This window comes from Lissotriton helveticus, chromosome 7, assembly GCF_964261635.1.
Source record: "Lissotriton helveticus chromosome 7, aLisHel1.1, whole genome shotgun sequence".
Classification (NCBI taxonomy): domain Eukaryota; kingdom Metazoa; phylum Chordata; class Amphibia; order Caudata; family Salamandridae; genus Lissotriton; species Lissotriton helveticus.
Window position 1 is genome coordinate 46,567,553 of NC_136068.1, and position 14,355 is coordinate 46,581,907.

General features: G+C 42.4%; 1 protein-coding gene across 2 annotated transcripts in view; it reads left to right on the forward strand.

Annotated features, from left to right (window-relative positions):
• Positions 1-14,355, forward strand: part of LOC144767992 (guanylate-binding protein 3-like) — a 189,427-nt gene that overhangs the window by 26,766 nt on the left and 148,306 nt on the right. For both annotated transcript variants that reach the window (XR_013598409.1, XM_078651382.1), the window contains exons 2-5: positions 2,765-2,977; positions 3,083-3,210; positions 3,408-3,517; positions 4,270-4,490. Coding sequence is in view for 1 of the 2 variants with exons in the window: in XM_078651382.1 (XP_078507508.1) it covers positions 2,785-2,977; positions 3,083-3,210; positions 3,408-3,517; positions 4,270-4,490 (652 nt within the window). In the remaining variant the exon portion in view is untranslated. The remainder of the gene's footprint in view (positions 1-2,764; positions 2,978-3,082; positions 3,211-3,407; positions 3,518-4,269; positions 4,491-14,355) is intronic.

Below are 14,355 nucleotides of genomic sequence, written 5' to 3' on the forward strand. Positions count from 1 at the left end.
TTGAGTCTCCAGGTTCCCCTTTTTTCCAGGAACCCTCCGATCACACTACGTAGCCTTGGGCCTTCATAGAGGCCACTACAGTCCTTCCTGCTGAGTGGCTGGCCAGAATGGACCACCTACACAATTCCTATTAATTCATCTCGCACTCCAGACCGCCCAATTGGGAGTATGTTACCTTGGGATTTGCTTCCACCAGGGTATTTCTTTCAATTTGTTAATTACTGTTTGACCTATGCATACTGTTTTGTGATTTACCTTACCCACTCACAATAGTTTTATACTGTACTAGCAGCCCGTCCCGACGTTGTCCGGGTATGAATTGCTGCCAGCCAGTAGTATATTGTTTTGTAGGATTTCGTTTTGATAGCATTTCTTATCTGTGACAGGCCTGTGAAACGCTCCGATTCACAGTGCACTGCTGATGCACTTAAGAGTGCGCGTTCAGTAGTGTGTGAACTCTAGTTTCCCTACTTTATTTTTCCTTGCAATATTATATAGCGCGAACTCGACAACATGGCATGAGCACAATTTACATTACAGAAGAACACATTCATTTGTGGTAGGCACGGGGAGACAAAGCGATTTGCCTGGAATCACAGGATGTTGAGCTGATGCCGAGATTCGAACGTAGCTCCTCAGCTCTAAAGTTCGCAATTCTAGAACTTGTTGCGCGAGGCGTGTCTAAAAGTGTATGTCGGTGCTGGCCATCAATGAGATAGACCTGTGCATTTTTCAAATGGGTGGTGAAAAAATATGAGTATGTTGCTGGAGATGTGGGCTGCCGTGCCACCAATGTACTTACCGGGGGAGGGTAAACACCCATTATTCCGCAACTTTCTTTCCGCATACCATCACTCCGCATACTTTCATTACGAAAGTACCATGACTCCGCAATGCCATTATAACGCATGGCATTACATTTTATATGCTTTTACCACGCATACATTTACAACGAAATTCGTTGTAAATGCATGAATGGTAAACGCATGTTTTTTTTAAATGTTTGGATAAGGTAAGTATGGGTATAGGGGTATATGTTTTGGGGTACTGAGGTATATGTTTTGGGGTGTTTGGGTATTTTAAGGGTTCAGATATGGTTTTGGGTTATGGGGTACAGGGGTAGTTTTAGGGTTTAGGGATAGGTATGGGTTTTGGGGTACAGGGGTATTTTAGGGTTATGGGGTAGGTTTGGGTTTTGGGGTACAGTGGTATTTAGGGTTCAGGGGTAGGTTTGGGGTTTGAGGTACAGGGGTATTTATAGGGTTCAGGGCTAGGTTTGTGTTTTGAGGTACAGGTGTGGTTTTAGGGTTTAGGGATAGGTTTGGGTTTTAGGGTTAAGATGGGTTGGTGTTTAAGGGTGTTGGGGTATTTTAAGGAGTAAGGGTGGCTTATGATTATGGGGTGCAGGGTGGGATTAGCACACGATATGAGACATGGCATGAAGGGTGGAACGTACCAAACGCCCCCAGCGTTTGTCACGCCCCCAGCAAACGCCCACAGCACAACGCAGACACGCCCACAAGGGACTACTTTGCTGGCACGGTTCTTTTACCTTTTAAATGTATATGGTGTGCGTCTGCATAGCCTATGTCCTTCTGCTGCAACTGCCCTTTCCAACGCTGTATTGGGTGTTGTGATTGGTGCTGTGGTTCCTGAGATTACCCACCTCAAAGGTTGGGGCTCTCTCTTTATTATATTAGTATAGAAGATAGGACACATGCTAGAGAATTTCTTTCAGACTGTTTATTATATGCCGTAGTAAATACAATTGTATATGTTTTTAAATACGGAAGACTGCGCACTGCGTGATAGAGATTTAATTCCCAATGAACCATTGTTTTTTTTCGCACTCTGTATTACCCCATGTTCTCTAAAGTTATGTGGTCACCCTTGTTAATACATGCCTATAATACCATCTTCAGCTACATCTCTATTATTTTCAGCGAGAAAAATGAAAGTACTTCTAAGGTGGGGCATACATCCTCCACCCCACCAGGACACAGAAAGTAACATAATGGGGAGCTGCGGCTAATAGGTCCAGAGAGCTGTGGGTCAAAAAAGTTTGGGAACCACTGGCATAGTACATGCTGCTTCAAAGTATATCTGGGGCCAGTAGGTCCGGAGCTGTCATTCAGTTTTGCCAAAGACATTAAAACCTGGGTGAGAGGTCGAGCATGAGATGCAAGTATGCAGCAGCTCAGGTGGGGCAGGAATTTAATGGACATGAAGCTGGTCATAATGGAGCAGAGGTGTGGTGGGAGTGCTAATGTCTTGGATTTGTTCAGGGATGTGTGGAAAGTTTAGTATTGATCAAGATTGGAACAAGATGGGAGGTGGGGAACAGGCCCTTAGTAATTAATTACCTTCCTACCTTATATCTGAGGCCAGGATTTTCGTGGGGTTTTGGACCTCTGTACTTGCATGTCGATAATGTTGATGTGAGTCTTTGTTTCTTATTGGAAATCCTGCTGCAATATTTATTGTCCATTGCTGTACCTCCATGTCAGCTATTGAGTGCACTTGGCTTATCGACTTCTTTTCCCATCTGTAAGTTTTGTTTTGCAGTAAAAAAATAAAAATTAAAGTTTAAAAAAAAGATTGGACCAAGAGTAGGGCGGACATGTGGGCAATAATATATAAAGAAATGTTTGATATTTACAAATTGGCTCACTTATGTCTATGTTAAGACAGTCACATTAAAATTGAGTGGAAGATTCTCACACTGTTTCAGTCCTTAGTTCATGGTTTTTTTCTCTTCATGTAGGTTCATACCATTGAGAGATTATGTCCTTCCTGAAACCTATGGAAGCACCCGTGTGTCTGATTGGGAACATTGAGAGTGCACAGTTAGAGGTAATGCAGGATGCCCTGGAGATCCTCAATCGCATTGACCAGCCCGTGGTGGTGGTGGCCATCGTGGGATTGTACCGCACAGGCAAATCCTACCTTATGAACCAGCTTGCAGGCAAGAAGAAAGGTGAGGCATCTACTGCGCGCTGTTGTAAATAAAAACATCTCACTTTTCGCTGCAGGGAGATCATTTGGTCTGTATTGCACACTCTGCTCCTTTTTTCTATTACAGGATTCTCCTTGGGAGCTACTATCCAGTCTCACACAAAGGGTATCTGGATGTGGTGTCTCCCACATCCAAAGAAGGCAGGCCACACCTTGGTGTTACTGGACACGGAAGGGCTGGGCGACCCAGAGAAGGTAATTGAGGAGGATGACAGAACAGCAGTGGACATTGTTGTGTGTGGGTTGTGCTTGGCACTTGAGGGTAGAGGTTTCCTGCACCCACACTAAATAAAGAGCAGGCCTGTTGCCACAAAGCAGTAACTGATATCTGAGGACAAAAGTATGGTTTCTCTAAAATTCAGCTGATAAATTTGTATTCTTAATTTTTCCAGGGGGATTCAAATAATGACTCTGCACTCTTCACTCTGGCCGTCCTGCTGAGCAGCGTCATGGTCTACAACAGCATGGGCACCATCAACCAGCAAGTTGTGGAGCAGCTGCAGTATCCTTATCTCTTTGTGGCCTTTGTAGAGATATAAGAACAAGTAGATTGTAAAAGTAATACTGAATAGTGCCAGGTCCCTCTCTGTCTACTCTCCTCTCACCATCCATTATAGTCAAGCACCAAAAGAATGTTTGTTGAGAGCTGGGATTTAAACCCTGAAGTCAGAGGGCTCGATTTAGAGTTAAGCAATACAAAACGTGACGTGAGTCCCTTGCTCACTTTGCCACTGGATTCAAGCAAGCCGGGCTGAAGACGGCTGGAATGCCAGAAACCAGTCCTCGGAAGCTTGTTTCCGGTCCAGGGAAGGCATGGCTTGGCAGTTCGGGCTGGACTGTTCCCATTAGGCACAGGGTCAGACTGATTTGCATATAGCCATGTCTGAACTGGGGTGGCAGAGTGGGCTAAAGGACGGTGATGGATCAAACCCAGATCTTTTGACTGGGTGTGAGTGTTTGATTGGTTCAGATGCTCCGTCCATCACCACCCCCTTTTGTACCCATTTAGAGTTAAGCAGATGAGTTACACCAACGTGACGAATATTCTGTCTCCATATGTGATAGAGTAGTCCACATACTGAACTATAAATCAGACCCACAGTCAAAAAATCTTGTAGAGGAGTAAGTATTCACCTGAGGTATTAACATTTCAGAAACCACCAATATACGGAGGAATTCAGACCCAGGGATAGCAAAAATTATACTAGAGAAAAATTGCTCTTTCTTACAAAAGGTTCTTAACTCCCTTGCCAGCTTTGTGACAGAGCTCTCTGAGCACATTAAATTTAAAGCCACAGACAAAGAGAATCAAGTGGGTGAAGAGGATGAAGAGGATGAGACACCAGGGGAAGACTTTGTACGCGTGTTTCCAGCCTTCGTCTGGGTGGTTCGTGACTTCATCTTGCAGCTGGAGATTGACAGAAAGGCAGTGACAGAGTCACAATATCTAGAGCACATGCTGAAACTGAAGAATGGTAATTGAAATATTACTTAAGAAAATGGTGAATTTGAGGGAGGAGGCTTCTAAAGAATGGGAGAGAGTAGTGTTTACTTCAGCAACATGAGAATGTAGCACCATATGAGTGACCACCTTTAATTTAGCTGTTTCACACTGCACACAATCTATCATTAGGTCTCGCGTAGCGTTGCACTGAATGCGCTGCATGCTTTGCGAGGTATGCAGTATAAACTACAGAGTGGAAGTATGGCCCACTCTCTGCCCATCTTTTTGATTGGCTTGGATACTAAATGCTGACTTCTGATTGCTTTTAGGCTTGTTAGTCCCTCCCCCTGTTGTCATTTGTATCCTTCCCTGGATACTGGCCCCTTTACTTCAACACTATTTTCTTCCCTGTGTCCCCATCCTACAGTATTTGTATTTTTGGCATTTGTAAAGCGCATGGCTACCCGTAGGCGTCCCAGCACTGAGGGAGTACGAAGGGCGAAATGGGGGATGTCTATATGAACAGACAGGTCTTCAGTTGTTTGCGGAATTTCAGATGATCATGCTCACTCCGTAGGTGGAGTGGGAGGGCATTCCATAGTTTGGAAACGTCTCTGACTTCTCTCCCCCCCCATGCCATCCCCCACTCCACCTACGTGCCTTCTTGGATGCCTCACTCCCATTCCCAATGCAATACGTCTCGCGTAAATACTAGTTCCTATTGCATTGCAAATGCTTGTCTGTCCTGGGATTTGCTGGGTGAATTTGCACTCTATTTTTGTCTTGCATGCTGCTGACGACTATCTTACACATGCGCAGTGAACGCCTCTCCTCCCACAGCCAGCCCAGCACCCTTTCTGTTATATTTCCTCCGAGCCTCCTCCGCCTGTGTTCTTCAGCAGGTGAATGTGCTCCTCCTCTCTGCCGGGATTATTGCTGCTCCCCAGTCTTGTTGGGTTTGAAGAGATTGTGATTTCTCGCTGCGGAGAGGCCGGGAGCCTCAGTCATCCTAAGAGCCCCCCATGCGTATTCAGGAAGATTAGGTTGATTCCTTGTTTTTAATTGTTATGAGTGTCCACAAATTCCTCAGTCACCAAATGTGTATGCCAGTCCACTCCTTTGATACCTGTACCCGGACAGCATGCATTGAAATGCTGTAAATATTAAAGACCCCTATGAATGAAGACATATGCAGGGGGTGGAGGGAGCAGGCTCGTTCTTGGCTTCTTTTCTTAAAGCCACACATTCATTTTATTATCCTTTACGTCATGAATACGTGCCCTTCCTTTGTCCTAATTCCTTGTGCATTGTGGTCACCTCACTAAGTGGTACTGTCACCCCAGCACATCTAGGGCCTCATTAGGATGGCGGACGGACTTTGCCCGCCCGCCATCCTCGTGGTAAATGGGACCGCCCTCCATAAGGGCGGGGGTCCCGTGGGGGGTATTAGGATGTGCCCGCCACAGTGGCGGGCACATCCTGTATTTTTAATATTGTGGTGGGCGGTGCTCTCTGCACCGCCCGCCACAATACTAAAAATGCTGTGCAGCATTTACATAAACAAAGCGGCAGGCACCGCGTGGTGCCTGCTGCTTTGTTTATGTAAATGTGGGGGGGTACCACAAGTACCCCTGTGTGCATGTCCCCACTCTGCTTCCCTCTGGGGGCCCGCGGAGCCCGCAGGGGCCCCCAGAGTGAACACCGCCTGCCTTTCCGTGGTGGCATTGCCCCCGCGGAAAAGCATGAAACACAGCCCATGTTAATATGGCTGGCGGTGTCTAATAGACACCGCCACCATATTAATCATTTTCCGCCCCGGCCGCAAGGCGACCGGGGCGGAAAACAGGCGGGCGGTGTTTTCTCCCGCTGCGGTCCCCCCGCCATTGTAATATGGCGGGGGGAATTCAGGGAAGGATGTCTGGTGGAGGCAATCCGCCAGACATCCTAATGACCCCCCTAGTCTTTCCGCTATTAGCACATCCTAATACCGGAACACACACACTTTATTGTATAGTCAACAGCGAATAGGTGGCATTTACAGTAGGGCGACACAAAGGTTAAAGTAGGCATTTCTCCTCCTTGCCTTTTCTTGTGTGCCTTAAATTCGGGATAATTTATGTTTTCTAAACGGAAGAGTTTTTTTTTTTTCACCCACCCACCCCTTCTTCATAGTGTACAATTCCAGGCTGGCTGCTGTGGGTTACAAACACTAAATCAAGGTAATCAATGCGAGCCGAATTCCCCTGGTCCAAAGAGTGCCAGAAAGGTTTACTCAGCCGGGTATCTAAGAAGAGCCGGTCATGTTACACTTCAAATTATTATTCTATTGATTTTTCTATTAGTGACACCACAAGATTTTCTGTTGTGACTGAGGGAATGATTTTCCGTTGGTTTCTTTTGTGATCTGTATAAACAAATAGACCAAAGCGCCGCTTACAATTTTGTATTGAAAAAAATAGCACGCCACGCAGCTTCCTTTTGAAAATCATTAGAACTCTGCGCAACAGTATGTGTCCTCCAGGAACCTGAGGTCAGCAAAAAAGCACCTCCTTGTGGTTCCTAGGGTCAAAAAATGAGGTGAGGCGGGAGGGCCTTTTCATTTGCAGCTGCCAACGTTTGGAACTCTCTCCCGGATTTTCTTTCGGAGCAATGAGTACACTCAATCTTTCGAAAGACTCTGAAGACGTTTCCTGAGAGACGGGTTTGAGTAGGAAATCGGTTTTGCGTGCATGTTTGAGCTGTATTGTAGTGCCTTGATGCCCTTGAACTAAGACCCCGCTTTACAAATTTCACATTCATTCATTCAGGTGTGCCCTGCATGGGGAACATCGTTCACAACAAAACTTTTACCCCGCACTACCATTACAACGCAGGAATTACAACGAAAGTCATTACAGCGACTTTCGCTGGAGGGCGCTCTTGGATAGGAAATAATTACATTTTCTATCCAACACCTTCCCTACTATCCACGGGGACTGGAGTTGGAATAGAAAATTAAACTATTCCACTATCCAACCCCCCCAACGCAAGTCGTTGTAACGACTTGCGTTGTAATCCCCGCGTTGTAAAGGCATGCGTGGTAAAAGCATGCGTTGAAACGACATACATCCGTCCTGCGTGTATGGGGAGGTGGGTGCGCGAGGGGGTAGCAAATACAATGGTACATTATTTTAGACACAAGTATTCGTGTACAGCCATTCCAGAAGCAAAAAATGTAGGCACGGGTAGGCAGCACCAGAGCTCCAGTTCCCGCCGATTGACTCCCTCGTATTGAGTTACACCTACCTGGTGTTTCAAACATAGCAGGACCAATAACTTATTTCCGACACTGCAGTGCTAACGGCTGCCAGTCAGGGAAACTGCGCAGGAAAGGAGTTTATTAATATGAAAAACCACAAAGAGCGATATATATATAATGTATGTAACGTATGGGGTTAATGTACCTTCTGCAGAGCACTGCCAGTAACCTGAAAGTCTCATTCTCTTTTTTGCAGTAAAATAGTTCAGTGGGTTGTTGTTGCAGAGATCCTTGTATAACCTGCAAGGCATTAGCTCCAATCCTGATAAAATAAATCAGTAGTTTAGGCAGCCACAGCTGTATGTAACCTGTTAGGCTGAAGTTTGATCTCTTACAAGCTCTATCTCAATCTTTCACTTTTGTAAGGTTGATAAAATGTGTGCCATTGAGTTGGATAGTAATATATAAATATTTATTAACTTGTAAAATATTTAAGTTAGACTTTTGCCCTTCATTAATGATGAATATTAATTTGATTACCCACATATAAAACATACCTCGCATACATAGGTCAGTAGTAAATGTAAATAAAAATGTAAATGTGTTGTACTTGTATAGCGCACAGCTACCCCGGACCGGGGTCTCCCTGCGCTTGTACTCATACCGCTGTGGAACCCTTCCTGGCTTTTTCCTGTGAAATGTCCACTCCTAGGCATCCCCAAGGTGAAGCCAGGCATCCCAGCGCTGTTGGGGCCGTTGTGGAGATTAACCAAGATATTGCCCAGAGTTGCAGAGTGGGACCCATGATTAGACTAGGCACTGAGGCCAAAATATCAGGTCCGAGGAATTTAAGCCCAATAACGGCCGAGGTGGGAATCGAACCCAGGTCCCGGGCCAGAGCTCTGGATCAAGGTCTGCCACTCTAACCATTGAGCCACACTTCTCCACTGTGTGTGGATATGTGTTCAAATATAAAGCTTGAGAGAGTATATGCTTTCATATCTCAGTTTCGTATTGCATGTGTGACAGCGCTATCAGCTGGGACAGTTTTATTCGTGCCTAAATCAGGTTGCATTTTGCGATGCAGTGGTTATGCTTTGTTACGAAATGTAGCCATGTTTTTCGGTCTGCATAAAATATTGTCTTTCCCACCAAATCACGCCATTTTATTGTAACCAAACTCGCTCGCATGTCTTCCTTCTCTAGTGGTAATAATGCGGGGATTTTTATTTAATCAGAAACAGTATTCACAGGAGTCATTGAAAAGTTCAAAAGTATTTAGGGCTAGATGTAGGTAATGTAAATTTACCGATTCAAAAATACAGAATTTTACCGATTCTGTATTTTCGAATCGGTAAATCCTATGTAGGTAATTAATCGGTAAAAAAATCACAATATATCCTGAGCTAAATATAAGTAATCAATACAATCAGATGCAAAATTCCAGGTTTCTTTGTTTCTTCTTTTATTCACAGATCTTTGATCTTCCAAGACACAGTCTAGCCAACACGCGTTTTGTCTGTTATGGTTCTTTGCCACAGACTTCTTCAGGGCTAGAATATCATAATAATTACAGTCAATTTTTTGTGTCTACAAAAAATTGTTTCAGAAAAAACAACATTATCATGATCACAAAAGACAAGAGGAAAATCCATTCTAAATTTCACAGTAGATTCCATGCAGAAAAGAAATTCTCTTAAGGTGACTGCAAAGGAATTTAATAAGAAACACTACTCATCATCAGTTCCAATATAAAGAAAGAGTGACAAATGATAAAAAAGAAAAGAGAATAGCCAAGTGAAAGTCAAAAGCCACAAAGAAAGGACCAGAAAAAATAATGATATCTCCCCATACCTTGTGAAAAGGAAAAAAGAAGAATTTGTATGGTGTGTCTCCAATTTGTGATAAAACAAGAGAATAAGGAGTGCCCTAAAATCCAACAGACCATTTTATCTAATCTGTGTTATAAGTTCCAGATTTAGAACAACCTTGAGAAACAAAACACACCAAAATGTAAGGGTCATAAGTCTAAAATGACTCACCTATAGTTAAATTACAGTTGTATTCATCCTTGGAAATATAACAAATAAGCTGGGTTGTATTTCTCTCAAAAGTCAACTATAAAAGACCATAAAAAGCGAGTCGGTCAAACTGTCATTAATGTTTGTTACCGAACAGTTTTCCATAAAAGCAACAAACAAAGTGAGTCATTCAAAATATCTTCTAACTTACATCGAGTTCAAGTCAGAGTTCAATTCTCAAATCCGTGTTCATTCACCCATCTCCAATATCATGGAAATACCGCAAAATGATCTATTTGACAAGAAGTAGACATAAAATATATCAGTACATACACCTCACACTAACTACTTAAACACCGACGCAAAAACCATGTATGCATATGTAACATTTTCTTCAATCTATCGGTTGGTTGAATCTTTTTACAAACGACCAACCCATTCGAGTGCTTTTAATCAAATGTCAGTCCATTTAAATAACTCTGGGCAGCAGCAGACAAAACAAATTCATTTCCAATTTTAAAGTCAAGAAAACAAGTAACCCGGCTGTGGCGTTTCTACATTTACATATTTAAAAACCTGAAAATTGAGCCTATAAAATCTGAAACTCACCAGTAGCCGAGTACGAGCCAACCGCATATGCACGAGAAACTAGCGTGTAACGCCGTCGCCATTTTAGTAAAGTATTTATCATTAGGAGTGTTAGTAGTGCTCGAGAACGGACTTTAGGCGCCATATTATGTAAGTTAAAGGTTTACGAAACGACAGTAAACGGGAATAAAAACCATTGATAATAACCAGTCAAGGTTGAGATAACCTGAATATGTATGGTGAATTATGAATTAAAATTATAACAAGAAACGTATTATCAATAAAATGAGTAATCTGCCCTGTTTGTCATAATGTTAGTATTCTGCTCGCAAGTTGCTAGGTCTAATCTATTACTAACAACCAAATTACATAGGAATGTTCAATTGTTCACATCTCGATGAATCCATTAGTTAGAAGTTGTAAACTAAGATTCGTCAAGAACGTGCATATATAGTAAATAGTCAGAAAAGGACAGACCCGTTGAAGGATAAAGGATTTCAGAAAATTGGTGATCAACAGTATTGATAATAGCAAACATATTTCAAAATGGAACAAACATTGTAAGGCACCACAGCGTAAATGGTCATTAAATCGGTCAAGTAGATAAAGCAATCAAGCTCATACATCTTTAGCTAGACAAACAGAATATCTACAATATGTACAGAAGGGATCACTTGGGACATACACATTGTTATTAATTGTGTGTTGGGTGCTCATCTAATATAACAAGATAAATAGATACTAAATTCATAAATGTTTTATCAATGTTACAGTATAGAACCAAAGAAAGGGAACAAAAACAGATACCATATTATCTCACTATAAAGACATTACATGTAGTGTCTAAATGTACATCATAAGTCACAACGTGTCTCTATTCATCATCCAAGAAAATACTGAAGTTCGTTGTCAAAATTTAAAGCTCTATCTACAGCATGTACCGTCAGAATCCAACGCGCCTCCAGCTGTCGTAATCTTAATTCACGGTTGCCTCCTCTCATATCTAGAGGCATGGTTTCTACCCCGTGAAAGGAAAGCGTTCGATGTTCAGTTTGGCGATCACAATTCAGTGCATGGAATGTCAATGGGTACCTATTGTCTCTGTTTTTAAGAGCCCTGATATGTTCACCCATTCGATCCCTTAGTCTCCTGATGGTGCTACCTATGTAGACTCTATTACACTTGCACACTATAGCATATACTACATATGTAGTGTTGCAGTCAATGTGAGTCTTAATGTAAAACGACTTAGAACCATTGATGAGTAGTGTTTCTTATTAAATTCCTTTGCAGTCACCTTGAGAGAATTTCTTTTCTGCATGGAATCTACTGTGAAATTTAGAATGGATTTTCTTCTTGTCTTTTGTGATCATGATAATGTTGTTTTTTCTGAAACAATTTTTTATAGACACAAAAAATTGACTGTAATTATTATGATATTCTAGCCCTGAAGAAGTCTGTGGCAAAGAACCATAACAGACTAAACACGTGTTGGCTAGACTGTGTCTTGGAAGATCAAAGATCTGTGAATAAAAGAAGAAACAAAGAAACCTGGAATTTTGCATCTGATTGTATTGATTAATTATATTTAGCTCAGGATATATTGTGATTTGTTTACAGAAACGGTATTGTTTTATTAATACACGTTTTTTTGGTGGATGGTGGATGGCCATCTTCTTATCCTTAGAGCTTGTTTGATTGTATATACAGGGACTTCCGTATCACCACTTAGCGTAATTTATCACTCAGCCATCAAACCTCTTTTGCTTCTTGGTAATTAATCGGTAAAAAATACCGAATTGTTAAGATTCGGTTTTTACCGAATCGGTAATTACCGATTCGGTATTTGACATTCATTCCTATGGGCCTGGAGGCCCATAGGAATGAATGTCAATTACCGAATCGGTAATTACCGATTCTGGTAAAATTGGGAAAAAGTAAAGGGTGGCAGGGTGTCACTTTGACACCCTGTAGCACCCCTGATTAGTGCTTGTGTGCACATGTGGCACAAATACATGCCCTAAGGGCATGTATGTTTGTCACATGGCACAGGTGTAAATGCACAGATTTGTATTTACATAGGAATTCGTTATTTACCACCAACTAATAGTTGGTGGTAAATAACGAATCCTTAAAGCACAGAAGCACTCTTTGAAGTGCTTTCTACATTTCCTTTACCAATTCGGTAAATACCAAATAGGTAAATGATGATTCGGTATATACCGAATCGGTAAATACCGATTCGTTATTTACCGAATCGGTAAATGTGCCTCCTACATAGGAAAAATCTATTACCGGTCAGTAACAGCCGATTTTGGCCGTTACCGACCGGTAATAGCCTTCCTACATCTGGCCCTTAATGTGTTGTCGTGATTACCATCATATGGGAATGTCATTGTCCTAAAAATAATACATGTGAGATAATATGCTGCATCTCCAAATCCTTATAAGGTTCTAAAGGCGAGACCGATTGCATTGCAAATGCTTGTTTTTAATTACCTGTTAATGGTACCTATCTTGTGCAGTCCGAGCCATTTGTGTAGCTAGTGCTTTACAATTATTACAATTTGATATAACAACAGAAGTAAAAAATAATTAACTAACTTGCGTAGGGTTAGTTTTTAAATCAAGTAGAATATCATCTTAATTGTAAAGTTGAAATGAAAATTAGACTTTAAGATAGAATTTAGAAATGTGCTTTCTAAGATGCTTCCTGAAGGTAATATGTTACTACGGAGTATGTCTTTGGTATTTTATTCCATGGTCATGGAGCTTGACAGGAGAAAGCCTGTTTCAGGCTTTACCTGACCAACTCCTAAGCACATAGCAATGTGGGATGTCCACCAGTTTTTGAACACCTTAGTGCGTTAATTACTTTTATTCATAAAAAAAGTTATTGCTGCTCCACATCCACACTTAAGTCCTGTATGGAGCCTTCTGAAGAGTCATGTAAGGTGGTACCTTCCGGGTTAATAATGTGCTGCCTCCATCTGTAGCAAACATGTCCGAACAAATTCGAACATTTTGACTGACCCAGTGACATTACCTTAAACCTGTTATAGTTGTGATTCATTACCCTTTCTCCTAAATTAGAAAACGTAGGGGTCTATTAAAATGTCGGGCGATCTGCCCGACATTAACTCCCGCCTGCCTCCCATTTTCCCCTGCCATATTAGGAGGGCGCGGGGTACCGCGGCAGATGGGAAGACCATCTGCTGCTTTTCTGCCCGGTCGATTAGTCGACCGGATGGAAAAGGGTTAAATATGGTGGCCACAGAAGGCATGCTGATTTCGCACTTGAGGGTCTGTTGCAGGCCCTCAGGATGTTGGGGGGGTATTGAGGCACATGGGGGGTACCTATAGTACCCCCCTGCATTTGCATGCACAACTTGGCAGGCACAACGCAGTGCCTGCCACGTTGTGCATGCACAAATAAACAGTGTGCAGCCACAGCATTATGGCAGGCGGTGCTGTGTGCAAATGCAGGGGGATACCCTGGCAGTGGCACCATAATTGCCGGTGCGGGAGTACCGCACCACTAGCGGCTGGTCACAGCACCTCTAGGGTGGCGGGCACATGTAAGTCCGCCCGCCATCCTAATAGACCCCTTAAAGTTGAGCTGTCTGCTATACGCAGATGATGTCAAATTAATGGATTTAACTACAATCAGACTTCAAACACGTCTTGTTGAGTTGATTAGGTATACAGAAGAATACTATTTAAAAATAAATATTTTAAAGAGTAAAGTTATGGTATTTGGTTATCGGGGATGTAAAGTCAGAAAAAACCTGCATTGGTTCTTGGGAAAAAGAGAAACTGGAAGTAGTAAAGTTGTATCAATATTTAGGAAATGTTTTCCAAACAGATGTTCCGGTAGCAATCATATGGATCAGGCAAGGCAATCTCACAGGCCCTCGCAATTAATCGATTGTATACACATTGCAGGAAAAGACACTTCCCACACACTTTATCAGTCTATAAAAAACAGTTACCACCAGCATTGAGCTATGCCTGTGAAACAATAGATGCACAAGAGTGGGATGAATTTG